This window comes from Sesamum indicum, linkage group LG5 (genome assembly GCF_000512975.1).
Source record: "Sesamum indicum cultivar Zhongzhi No. 13 linkage group LG5, S_indicum_v1.0, whole genome shotgun sequence".
Classification (NCBI taxonomy): Eukaryota; Viridiplantae; Streptophyta; class Magnoliopsida; order Lamiales; family Pedaliaceae; genus Sesamum; species Sesamum indicum.
Window position 1 is genome coordinate 1,944,299 of NC_026149.1, and position 14,395 is coordinate 1,958,693.

Here is a 14,395-nt window from a genome sequence, read left to right on the forward strand (position 1 = left end):
TAGTTGAATCAATATACAGGAGAGTTATTTCTGTAACATAGTTTAGCGAGCAAGTTCTTACAAGAGAAGAAATTTAGGCACCTGATGGAGTCAGATGAGAAATGCAACAGATGAAATTAGAATTAATCCTAAATAAAATCACCCCCATCAAACAATGTAAGAAGATGTCATTAACAAGTCAACTCCATCAAACATTAGACATGACTTCTTTTCATGCAACTGTACAGAATACTTCAAATATGCTGAGAGATCAAATGATATCTTGTTGTCGTAAGAATAAATTCACATATATTCCAGATATAAGAAAGCATGATGAAACCAATAACTATATACAGCACATCTAGAACCAAAAATGTAATCATTGATAAATCATGTGAATCCTCACTCTGAAATCAGCCAAGCAAGTATAAACAGAACTATGGGGATTAAGGCAAGCTCACTGCAAGTAAATGATAAAGTTACAAATTGAGTTACATTGCCAACAGCCAAGATGTCATCCCAGATATGGAATCTTCCACCAAATTAACTCAGAAGAAACTTAGCAGTCATAACTCAACCTAAAAGGAAACAAGAATCCTGCACCGCTACCATATGGAAACACCAGCACCAGCATTAAGTGCAGGATATGGATGTATTTGCCTATGAAGGGAAAAAAGAACTTTACAGACAGCTCTGTCACCCAAAGGAAGGACGGCACTGCAAAGCAGGTTGTTTCTCCAAAGGTTTTACAGGGTATGAAAATTGCACAAATGACAATAATCCTATTACATAATAACAACTCAAGTTACTCAACAACATTCATGTGATTAGAAGCATTCAATTTGATATCACAGCAACCTCATTACACACAGTCCTACATAAGTAGTTAATCTGAAATCAGGCAAGAGCTTTTTTATACCATGTTCTAATGACCAGAATAAGGAAAATCATCAGTTCTATAAGCATAGTATAACATGTAATGACACTAGGTGTGATTCATGGATGCTCATAATCATAAAATTCCTTGAACAACATAGTAAGAACTAACAATTGACATTGTCAATCCTAATTCAATAGGAAGAAAGAAAGTAAAAGATTGCCAATAACATAAATCTTCACTCTGGAGTAATAAAGCCCTCCTTCCGACCCTCAAAACCAGGCCTCATCAATTTCTTCTCCCGCTTGGCAATCTTCCTCATCTTTTTCTCATTGATCCTCCCCACAATATTCTCCTTCCTCTTCCGCTGTTTCTCCTCCTTCATCTTCTCCTGGGTTTCCACCCTCTCCTTCCACTTCTCCTTATTCTTCTCCCTCTTCCTCTTCTCCTTCTTCATGCTCTCCTTAATCAAACGTGCACTATCATGCACCTTCACCCCCATTGCCCTGCTCGTTGCCGCCTTCCATGACTCGCGTTCAGCCGCACTGGGATTCTCCCTCTTCACCTCCTCTGTTCTCTTCACCCTCTCCAACTCCTTGGCCTTTGGCAATTTCCTCTTCTTCTTCTTCCCCTGTTTCCCCTCCTCTTCGTCTCCCAATCTCACCTTCCCATATTCAATTATCTCCTCGCCATCTTCATCCTCATCCAAATGCACTCCCTTCCCGCTCTGCCCTCCATCATTCTCACCATCCCTCTTCCTCTTATTCCCATCATTCTTCAACTTCTTTTCATCATTTTTCTTCTCACCGCGGTTTCCGCGCAACAATTCAATCTTTCGACGCAGCTTTTCTCTCAGCTCCTCGTAAGTAACCGACTTCTTATTCTCCTCCACATCGACGGGCTTAGCCCCAGATTCACCATCTTCAAGATTGGTGAAATTGCTCTCACCGGGAACGGGAGTTTTGTTGTTTTGTTGTTGTTGGAGGAGTTGGAGGGTGGAGGAAGGTTCCTTATCGGGGTCGAAGCGTTGGCGGCGGGCTAGCTTAAGGTTTTGTTTGGACTGCTGCTTTAAGGAGGCCTTCGCCGCTTTTGAGAGGCCCTGATACCACGGTTTGGAATCTGCATCGTCGTTCGACAGGTAGAATCTCGGGGGTATCAGTTCTATCAAGTGATCAAAATACTCGCTGTGTGCATGGATTATCGATTTCAGGTCACCACCAAATTCATCGGCGGCGGGATTGGGAGTGGTTGGCTTTTGCTTCTTCTTCTTCATTCTTGCGCTGGCTCTATGGTTTGTGGATTAGGGTTTTGAAAGAGGAGACTTTATAATATAGGGATTTGGGCTCAAAACGACGCAGTTCAATTCACTTCGTGTCCCGAGTCTTCCAAGACTATTATTAAGTATTACTATTCGCTATTACATAATTCTTGTAACGATTATAAAATATTAATTAATATTGTTTTTTTCATTTAATTTATTCAAAATTGATTTAGTGGACAGTAGAGTTGATTTTAATATGTTTACGAGGCTACAATTATCAAATTTTGGGCAATATACGAACGAATTTTGATGAATTAAATATTTCAATAAATTTTAATTTCAAAAATAAATATTTTTAAAATATAATTTTTCTTTCAAGTTGATTGACTTCTAGCAACAAACCCGAGTGCAATAAAAGCCTATTATTTTAAAAAAAATAATTTAATCGGGAGGCACACAAAGATAAAAAAAGAAAAGTTAAAAAAATAATAATTAAAATCATAAATGAGTATTTAAAAATTTGTGTTTAGAAACACTTTAATCCTTCATTTTTTTTCCTAACTTTATTATTCATAAAGTTCATTTTATTTTATTATAATTCCCCAATTTGTTTTCCTGCAATACAGTCATCAAAATTTAGTCATGTAATCTGCATGTACTATATTTTCAAGGAAAAATATGTTATTATATAGCTTTCAAAAACATGTTCATGTGAAAAAAAATATTATTTTATTTAAGAAAGGTGAATAATAATATATTTACCCTTGAAAGTATAGCATATACGTATAGCATGACCATATTTTTATGACATTTTCGCTCGAGAGATTGACATAAAATAAAATATGAACTTTTATGGACTATAATATAAAAAAATACATATCGAGATTAAAAGATTATTTATGACTATAAGAAAACAAGGGGAAAGAAACCTAACTTAACATATCAAAATTGCTTATCCAATCATAAATCTGTATATGTTCCTGTAGGACAGTTCAATGGTTTGGGTTCAAAATTTTCTACGAAAAGTCTTGCGTTCGAATCAAAAAATCATTATGTATTGACCCAATCCTTATTTATCAATAATTAATAAAAATGTATATATGTGATTAAAAAATCATTATGTATTGGACCCATTGAAGCATTACATCATTTGATTGTTACCAACATTATTGGTAGTGAAAATAACTGTAAAAATTGTATAGTGGAATTGACACTATCTCTTGTCGTTAAAATAGGGACATTTACCCTTCTAGAAAAGTAGATATAAATGAATGAAAATCCCCCATAAATTTTAAAAAAAATGATAAAATTTCCCTTATATATATATATATTTGAAAATTGATTATTTGACCGCAAATGTAAAAGAAAATTCAGCATCTATGTATTTATAATAGTAAGTGAGGGTAAAATAAATATTAATAAGTTAAAAATCAAGCACCAACTACATTTGTACAAGCGCAAAGGGTGTGGATGGCCTCTTTTCTCATCGAACTGTCCTTATAAGGGTGAAAATATACCTCCTCTTATGCATTAGTATGTGAAAATATATAAGGGTATAGTTTGGTGGGAAAAAAATATCTATTTAACCCGCAGTAAATCAATAATAAATTCAATTGAGAGTAAACATGGGTTTTAATTTAATTTTGTTGCTAATATCAACAAATTTGGTGAGTTTTGATCAACAAGAGAATTTATTTCTTAAACGAAAACAAAAAATGGAGGTGCTATATATAATTTTTCAAATCACAGAAAATCTATATATAATTATACTGATCTATATGTAATTATACCGAACCTTAGGAAATGACGCTACAATTATCCCCAAGAGAGAAGCCAACAGCAATTCATTTGCATATGCACAAAACACAGCCAATATGGATCGGAATAACCTCATTTATTGAGTACAGAACAATGCAGATCTTTGTGAACTCACAGCACAAAGGCTGGAACTAAACTACTGCTTATTCAGTACTAGTTCCACCAAAACATCCTTCATTCAGCTACCTGCAACTATGAAGATCATCATCAGTTATAACCTTGGCCACTCCTAAGCCTCTTCACCGACACGTCGACGACGTCTTCAGTTTCTTCGACTTGTCTCTTTCTAGCTCGAAGGAGTATGGGAGTAGCGAGGAAATTCTTCCACCATATAGCGGAGCTCTTAGGGTATCGCGTTAAGCGGCCGTTCTCAAAGTCTATGTAAAATATGCCAAATCGAACTGTGTACCCTTCTGCCCATTCATAGTTGTCGAACAGCGACCATATGAAGTAAGCCTTCACGTTTACACCATCGTTGCTACACAAAGGTTAAAAAAAACAGTTCAATCGTGGTTTAAATAAGCTGTCATACTACGTTGTCGGACAAAAAATGATAGTTGGAATTAATATATACTCACTCTATGGCTTTTTTGATGTAGTAGAGATGGTCCTGGTGATACTTAACCCTCATATCATCGATGCGAGCTTCTGAAACCGTCTTGCTCTTATCATTGATTTCATCAACCCCTATGCAAATTAAATAAGGAACGCCCTTTAATTTGTTAATTATTGAAGTGGAGATACATTGAATTTATTTATTTTGGTAAATAATATAAAAAATTATAATATATTTCCTCAACACTATAGAGATTAATTAAAATATGTATACTCGTACCATTTTCCGTGATGTAGATGAGGGGGTCATGATATGTCCTCTTTATATGAACCAAGAGCTTGTAAATTCCATTCGGAACAATGTACATCCAGTCTGAACCACCCTATAATTTTAGAAAGAAAAAGAATTAAAAAATATATAGTTTGAATATTAAATTTTCTTTTTAAAAAAAAAAAAAAACAATCAGTTTTAGCCAAGTTCCAGGATTCTCTACCTTTGGCCCAATTGGCATCCCATCTCGTTCAGCTAAACAAAGGAAAAAGAAGAAGAAAAGAAAAAGAAATTAACATAACAAATTCGAGAAACTGCAAAAGTGCCCTGATAATTTAAGTTGAAAATCAAACAAAAATTTAATTACTTGTGAATGTAGACAGCTGATCTGCATAGTAACTTGGTTTAGTGCCACTGGGGTTGGGTGTGTAGGTAGCATAATTGGTGGTGTAATAGTTAATTCCCAGAAAATCATAGGATCCTTTTACCAACTTCTTTTGTTCTGGAGAAAATTTAGGTAGCCGATCGGCTACTAGTTGTCGCATAATTGGTGGATAATCGCCCGTTACTATAGGTGCTACAAACCTAAAAAGAAAACACGAAATTGCATGTACACATCACATTTTCCGACATATATGTGGATGAGTTAGGTAAGATATTTGAAATGTTGATCGTCATGAAAGGTACAAATAAGGTGGGTGGATTCGAGATTGGGTTACCATCCTAGCATAAAGTCGACAGCTCTATTAGCAGCATCGTTGTCATCCTGATTGTCGTTAAGGGCTTCAAACCATTTGGACACATTTGTGATTCCGATCTTGCCTCCTTGAGATACCTATATATATATATATATATATATATATGTAGGTATGATTTGAACTTAGATCATAGTACTCGAAAGAGTATATTTTGGAGAAATGATTAAACTCACTTGGAACTGCTTTCGGTATAGATCAACAGCTGCAGCATGAGCAAGAATCAAATTGTGTGCCACGATATATGGTTCAGTCCCGGGATCCCCTTTGGAGGCAACTTCCCTAGATTTGCCACTACTTCTGTGATGGAAGATGGGGATTCCGGAAGGCTCCGGCACAGTCGAACCATGGTTAGGTGGAAAAATCGCTTGTATGTAGCCATGATTGGTGAAGGTCCATGGCTCGTTCAGCGTGATCCAGTATTTCACCCTATCGCCAAATTCCCAGAAGCACAACTCCACAAATTCAAGAAAATCTTTCCTGTCGTGCATCGACACAACAACGTTAGTCATAATTAGACTTAAAAAATTACTTTATGATATTAATTTCGGTAGCGAAGCGAAATGGTGGTAGAGACAGATGAGTTAGTTGCTTACACAATTAGAGTGCTAGTTAAGAAGCCACCATACTCGTCTTCCAAACACTGGGGAACGTCCCAGTGAAAGAGAGTGACGTAGGGCTCCATCCCTAAAGAGAATAATCATAAATTATTATCAATAAGACTTTGAAGCTAAAGTAAAAATTCAATTAACCTTCAGCTAGGAGGGCATCGATAAGATCGCTGTAGTACTTGAGGCCTTCCTTGTTTATACCAGCAGACAATCTTCCACCTGATCCATGTAATATTAATTAATATATATTTTCACCAAGAAAGCATATCAGATTTCATTAATATTTAGTACCAGGTAACACTCTAGACCATGCAATTGAGAATCTGTATGCATCGAGCCCGACTTTCTTCATTGTCTGGATATCATCCTGAATTACCATGACTTAGCTATTAGAATTACTATTAGCACATTCACTGTGTGTACTTAACGTGAATCGTACCTTATACAAGTGATATTGATCTATAGCGACACATCCGTTGCTACCATCCGCAATTTTACCTGCACCCATACCCATCCATTTACATGCATCAATTGCAACCCATACATTTCACACACACACACACACACTGAAAGCAATTAAGAGGGAGAAGAAATACCAGGTTTCCTAAGGGCAAAAGCATCCCAGTTGCTAGGGCCTTTACCACCTTCAGCAAAAGCACCTTCAACCTAAAATTAATGTACATTTAAGCGCTTTTAATAAGCTATAATCTGCAAGTAGTAATCGCATTCTGATTGAATTTTCTATTATAAAATATATACGCTTTGCTTTGCGTGTATAATTATCATTAATTAAAATAAACAAGTAATATTTACTTTGTACACACAATGTGCATAAAAGCGCTTCTTATAATCCTATAGTTGTAGCAAAAGCGCTTTTTCACGAAACCTGATAAGCAGACGTAGCGGAACCAAAGACGAAATCCTTGTCGAAATCACGGCGGGTGAGCTTGGCGGCGTTGTACCTTGCCACCTGATAATCGGAAACCAGCGCTACGTCGACGTTGCTGCTAATCAGCGCTAAGCTGTTTTGAGAGTCCATTGATCAGGGAACAGTAAGAAGCGCTGATTGAGAATTGAAAAAAAGAGCGCTTTTGGTTATTAGTATGATGAGTGAGTGGGATGATCCGAGTGGAGTGGACTAGCTGATATTTATAGGCCCAAAATCGTGGTTTGTGCAATAGAAAACTCATGCATGAACTACCGGTTGTACTAGCTAGAAACACGTTTCTCGCTTTCTGCCATAGTGCCATCGTGACTCACGTTATTTGGGTTTGCTCGATCAGAGTAAATACTTTTGTCTTAGCCACAAATTTTTATTCGGATCGAATTTGATTATATATAATAATTATATTAAAATATTATTATAACTTATTATGTAATTAGTTGTTTGTTCTTGATATATTATATATGAATTATATAACAAATGTATTTATATTTTATTTTTTATTATGTTAATTATGATTGGAGACAAAATTTTGAATTGTTGCAGGTACTAAAAGAAATATAATTTTTTCATTATGTTTAATTATCAAATCATGCGGAATATTAATTAACAAAAGTTGCACAACAGTTGATTTTGCAAGCGATGTCGGAATATTAATTATAGTTAAAAACTATAACATTTGGTTCGGTCAAAGATAAAATCATGGCAAATATTAATTAATTGTTATTAATACTTATATTCTCTGCCACGAATTTGTTTGATTGTGATAGATAGTATTGATTAATTTGTTGTGGTTTTTGAATCTTAGTATTTTATATTATATAGAATAATTCATTTTTTTATCACAATGTTTTCGTATTATTTTTTTATGAGTAATAATTAAGAATTAAAGTATGTGTTATATCATTAATTTTATTGAGATGGAGTTTCTAAAATTAGAAACTTTATTTTGAATTTTTTTTTGAGATAATCAGAAAAATAAAATAAAATAAAATATACACAAGATTAGGGCGGGGGAGTACAGAGCATCAACAGTGCTACGCCAAATTATTTTTCTTCCTAAATGGAGTACTCATATGGTTATTTAAAATATTGATAGAGTTGGTCGAAATAAATATTAATTATATGATAAGTATAATATATTTATAATTTATTTTTTATTTAATATATAAATAATAATTGACCAATCCCGTAATAAATATAAAATTATAGGGGTTTTTTGGTAAAAATCCTTAAAAGACATGAATACCCCTGAGAAATGCAGAAATTACAAAATGCATCTTTAGACATGCCGTTTACTTTTCAAAAATAATAAATAATACAAATTTTAATCATATTATATTACAAGTAATACTTGGACCAAACCCAAACTCAAACTCGACAGGTTTCATTTATTATACACCTTTTTAACTTACTACGACTAAGAGTGTCAATGGGTAGGATAAGACTCTATACAAACTCATAGATTAATTCTAAAATTCAGACCCAATGAATATTATTAGACCTATACTCAAATTTAGACCCATTAAAAAATGTAAATTGGGTTTGGATTGGCTCTCTATCCATCAATATTTGTGGGACCGAAATGCCCAATTTGGACCCAAAAAATATTTTTTCATAATTCAATTAGATTATTATTTTCAATTGATCTATATTCAAGTGAACATATCTAAAAAATTTAAGACATCATAACATTATTTATCGTGTAATTCTTTAAATATGTAAAAAAATTTAATCAAATAAATAATTAATAATCAGTTATATAAATATATTATCATGCTATGTATATTTTTTAATATCTTGATAGACAATAATAGTGTTTACTTGAAAACTCGAAGTGATAAAATTGAATTCTAAAGTTCTATAATGTTAAATTTGATTGCTATTAAATATGTAGATTTAATGATTTCATTAGATTATTTTGTAATGAGTAGTATAAATAATATATCATTTAAAAAATTCTATCGAAAAAGAGTAATTTGTGAATTGATCTCAATAATTTTAAATTTATACATAAATTATGAGTAAAAATAGAAAACAAAAAGAAAGAAATTTAATTTTAATTCAAAATTTATTTATTTATTTAATTAATTTATTTTAAACAAAAATATCAAATATTATCCAACAATATTATGAGGCAAAAAAAGAAAAAAGGTTTTGGTCCAGGCCATACCCAAATCTAAAACATCAGGTCAAAAACAATGACATTGGGTCTAGAAATGTACAAAATTTTAAGTGGGTTGATAGGATTTTGGTATTATTTAAGAGAACGGGTTTTCTTATATAGGTACGGATTTAAATAGAGTAAGACCCTACTTGTTATTGCTCCTAACTATGATTTATTAAGTGTGATATATTTATTTTGTGATGGATAAAATAGCAGAGGAGACAAATAAAGAAGCAAAGAATAAAAACATTCAAATCGTTGTCCAAAGAAACAGTACCAGCACTTTCGGTCAACTCCACATTCACTACTACAATATGGACGTGCAAAGATTCCATATTCTTGCAATTAGCCCAGACAACGTCAACCATTCCGAATCTCTTTTTACCAAGTCCATCCACACTTAAAATTCTTATCTAAATTAAATTTTACAATATCGAATCAATTACATTATAAATTATACATCTCATACACATATGACGTTGAATAATGTTTGCTCCTGTCCTACATTAGTAGCAAATAAATGTTTGTGTAGTTTATAACTCGCTTACAAGAATTATTCTCTCTTGATAAATTACGCAACTCTGATCAAAAGGGACAATACTTCATAATGGTTCCGATCACAATTTACGAGTACATGTCATATCATTCTGCATCCTTTCTGTGAATGAGGCCACGTGTCCTTATCAATTCCCTCGTCTGTAGAGCTGATATATTATGTTGGACAGTACTTGCTCCCATCACATATAAATAGGAAATTCTTTTTTACTCAAATCAAATCTATAGAGCAAGTATTATACACTTGTCATGTGATTTATCACTTTTCATTAACTATATATTTAGATCCGATCAAACTCGATTCGAGTAAGAAATTCCCAAAATCTCTCGCATCCCTTGTAATTACATGATCAAATTAGACAATACATGGGACAGAGATTTGGATCAAGATGCGTGGGAATACATCAAAAAGCGCGGGTGGACCAAATCTTGAAGACTCGAGGGTATGGTTGCGATCAACGACCCCATTAGTATTGAGTTCATGGCCTTTGGATAGGCTGACAGGCAGAGATAAGCATGGATTCTGACATTTTGCATGGGCACTCCGAATTCAGAATATCTATCCATTAATTATATTCCCATTTCTCATCTGCCTATAAATTCATCAATACCTCACACTACTCATTCCCAAATCGAGAATTAGCACTGCATTGCATGAATAGGATGAGAGTGCGATGGAGCCAAGGATGAATTGCCGGCGACTTACATATATTTCATCGAATTCAAATACGCGGTTAATTAGTATTTTGATCGGCAATTTATCGCCTTGGCTAAACTGCGCTCTCTTCTTTTCGTGTAATGCCCGTCTGAAGCTGAATACGAAGCTCTCATTCATATATTTTTCTTTTTCGTTTTAATGCATGTTTTTTCATCTTTGTTCTAATGAGATTGTGTCTGCGGACGAATAGCCTGATTACGTGCGCGGACAGGATGTTTTTGAAGAGGATTATGCAATTAAGGTTGTTATCCTTGTCTTGTATTCATATGTCATACCTGATTTAGGCACTTTTTAACGTTTTTTATTAATGCAGCTGAATTATAATGATAATAATTAAGTTATGTATAGAGTAGTCAATGATACTATATTTAGATGGAAGAATTTGAAAAATAAATTTCAAATAACTTCATATATTAAATATACCCGAAAATTCCATAATGCAGGTACCATAACTTAATATAAAAGTTTAAGAAATTGAAATCTTTCGGAACATTAATTAAAACACGTTATCTTTGCCACGTGAATATCGATTGAAAAAATATTTCCACGTAAGTTAATTCATCGAATTTTGGAGAAATTCCCAAATTTATGCGGTCATGTGCGCAATTTCGACAAGATTATGGTATTTTGTCCATAAATTGTTATATTTTGAAAATTATTGTCTTGATTCGCTATTTTGAATTAAATTTGGATTAAAATTACCACCACTCCGAAGAAATTGGACCAAAATTATATTTTTTCCTATTTTATATTATATTATATATAAATATAAAATAAATTCTTAAAATTAGATATCTATTTATAAATATTAAAAATCAATGACACTAAAATAGGGTATAACAATCAAATTAGTCAAAATTTTAATATCGTTAAGAACAACTCATGGAAGAGAAAAGCGTGTATTATTTTGAAAAAACACATTGGGTTACTTTTGTCCTATATTTTCATCAAAGCGGAATTTTCAACTGAAATTTTAAAACACAAGGGGATTTTATATAATATATCCGTGTTATTGCGGTTTGATATAACTACAAATATATCTTCATTATTTGAAAAAGTAGAAATATCCCAAGATTTTAATGTCCGTCCAACGACGAGTCTCTTCTGCTAGCCCCCTTTTTATTTTCATCTAATTTTTGTATTAAACTGTCAAAATATTCTTTTGAACTATAAAATTATAATTTTATATATTTTAAAAATTCCGTAAAATATTTTAATATGCTCTATAGAATCTTAACTTTACCCGCCCTAAAAAAAGTATAGTTTTTCTAATATCTTATTGAAGAAAAAAAATCCGTAAGAGGAAAGTAGTAATTCCATCACCCTCCAGTTACTGTATAATTATTTTTCATTTAAAGGGATTAATTTTTCAAATAAGAAGCTATTTATAATTATGCCAAATTTCAAAAAAGAGATAACTATAATTTACATTTATTATTATGAATTTGAAATTAAAAAGATTAAGAGCACGATTTTTTAACATTAAATAAATTATATATATTATAAATAAAACAAAAGAATCTATAATAGAAAATCCAATCTGATTAATTCAAAGGAACCTACCTAAGTAAGAATATTTTCAGTATCTCAAGTAAATGTAGACTATTTACAAACTTTGCCATGGCTATTGGACTTTCATAGAGTAGGCCTTCATGGGTTCTTTCTATGGACTGGGCTACTTATATTGGTCTTTTCAAATGGGCCTCAGCTATAAATTTCAGCCAATTTTCTTTTTTATAAGTACAATTCATTTTCTGATTCACTGTATCTAAATATCAAATATTAATTATTAGCTCCAAGTCAATACATTCAATAAACAGACAAACAAATAGAAATACATCCACATTCGTACAATTTAAATTTACAATATTTCCTGATGTGAATTCACGAAATTGGCTGCTTCTGCCGATTATTTTAGTTTCTATTACAGCTAATGAAGGGACATCTTAGGATATTAATTATTAAGGTTATGTACATATATAGTTTTAGTTCCCCCAACCTGTCCTTAGAAGATTCCTACTTCTTTCAGTAACCTTCTGCATCAAATTAGAAGATTCCATCTCCCTCTCCTCTAACATAAATCATCATCATTACCGGATTGGTAAGCTCCAGTAATGGCACTCTAATGCTTAAATTAGATAAATTATAAAAATAAAAGTATTTTAGGTCAGAAGAAAAGTTAGGACAGTAAAAATTGTATCTGAGCATAAAAGACAATTGTTTATAAACTTCCCCTCAATTGCATGACTCCATGTGAACCATAGAAGAAAAAGGATTGGACGATCACCATGAGTTACCGGGGCTAGTTCATGGACGGAATTGAGAAAGAGCTAGAGATGAGGTCTAAAGATAGACTTTCAAGATCACTCTTACATCAATGTGGATTAATGAATTTGAAGTTACGAATTTCAACAAATGTTTTGAATTTGTTTGTATAACAATAAATCCAAAGGATTTCAAATCCGTTATCTATCAGTCTGAATCATATTTTATAGAATAATAATGGATTTTAAATTCTCCTAGTATGAAATCTTTTGAAATTCTTTTTCGAATCATCCCCTCAAATTCAAATATAGTCTAAATTTTCAATTTCCATCTCTCTAGTAGGACAAACTTATAAGGCAACGACAGAATCAACCAAGACCTCACTTAACTGCATCCGATTAAGATGGGCTAATGCACACAGCACTATCTGACCCTATCTGCATCACTTATAATAATGAATGTGTACAACTTTTCACATCGAATCAAGACAAATAACAAATATTTAGATTTTTTTTTATATGAAAATATCAGATAGTATGAATTAAACTCGTATAGTATGATCGACCCCATTTAATATTGTTAAATCAAAAAGATTTTTCCTAATTTTTGTTTTATACTAAACTTACATTATTAGAACATTTGTTTCTATCCTAGGACACTATTTACTAGGGACTATTCAACCTGCGGCCCCTCGCAGAGAGCGATTCGTATTAATTAATGTTTCCTCTCTAATCATAAAAAATGGGATCTTGAGACGTATATTACGAGGAAAAATACTGTGAATTGATCCCCATTAGAAAAACAACTGACTGAATTTGTGCATGTCTTGAGCCGTGCCCAAACATGGCCACGTCATACATTTTTGGTCTTATTTATGTCTGCTTTCATGTGGCACACTCTTTGGAGTTGGACCCTCTCAACCTTTGCCCAATCCAGGATTATTTCTGTACCATAAATCATTATAATTTAAATATCATGACAATAGATATTATCTATTACAGTTAAATAAAATTAACACAAATTTGTTATGATTAATCAACAATTGTCGGATTTTATTTTGCCCGAAATATTTATCATAATCTTTAATTGTAGCTAAAATGTTTGGCCCATGCTTACAGAAACAAAGCCTAATAATCTTTGTGCAGTCATAATTAACTTGTATTCCTCGTGATGTTTTCCTTTTAATAATATTAATTAACCATTATTTTTTTGCCTATCACTATATTACATCCCATAACTCTACAAAAATTGCAATTTTAATTACGACAAGTCTTAATTACGTTAAATTTTTAATATAAACAACATATGCATGGCATAAGTTCCGTTAACTTTTGAGAGGAATTGAGGTTATCTCCTTCAGAAACTAATGGAATTAAGTCTCGATTCTAAATTTTTTTAAATGTTTTGGAGTTATGAGATATAACATGATGAGTTTAAAAATAATAAAACTAAAATTAAAAAAAAAAACCTAATTTATGGAACGTAAAATGTAATTTTTCCACCAGCATTTCAAATAATGAAAATTATTAGTCAATTATTAATTAATTGAATGATGGTATGGTGATGGGAGGGGTATGATCATATGAATTTGGCAGTAGTTAATATGATGATAATAATTTA

The 14,395-nt window shown here is 32.4% G+C and overlaps 2 protein-coding genes across 2 annotated transcripts; both read right to left on the reverse strand.

Moving 5' to 3' along the window:
* LOC105161650 (ribosomal RNA-processing protein 14-C) lies at window positions 869–2,161 on the reverse strand. Its single transcript, XM_011079404.2, has one exon. It carries the CDS (start codon window positions 2,127–2,129, stop codon window positions 1,095–1,097), a length of 1,035 nt encoding a protein of 344 aa, XP_011077706.1. The 5' UTR covers window positions 2,130–2,161; the 3' UTR covers window positions 869–1,094.
* LOC105161651 (beta-glucosidase-like) lies at window positions 3,897–7,243 on the reverse strand. Its single transcript, XM_011079406.2, has 13 exons — window positions 7,014–7,243; window positions 6,724–6,793; window positions 6,567–6,625; window positions 6,419–6,494; window positions 6,269–6,346; window positions 6,113–6,203; window positions 5,693–5,996; window positions 5,481–5,596; window positions 5,129–5,346; window positions 4,985–5,016; window positions 4,771–4,873; window positions 4,514–4,622; window positions 3,897–4,413 (listed from the first exon to the last, which is right to left on the reverse strand). Exons 1-13 carry the CDS (start codon window positions 7,164–7,166, stop codon window positions 4,143–4,145), a joined length of 1,680 nt encoding a protein of 559 aa, XP_011077708.1. The 5' UTR covers window positions 7,167–7,243; the 3' UTR covers window positions 3,897–4,142.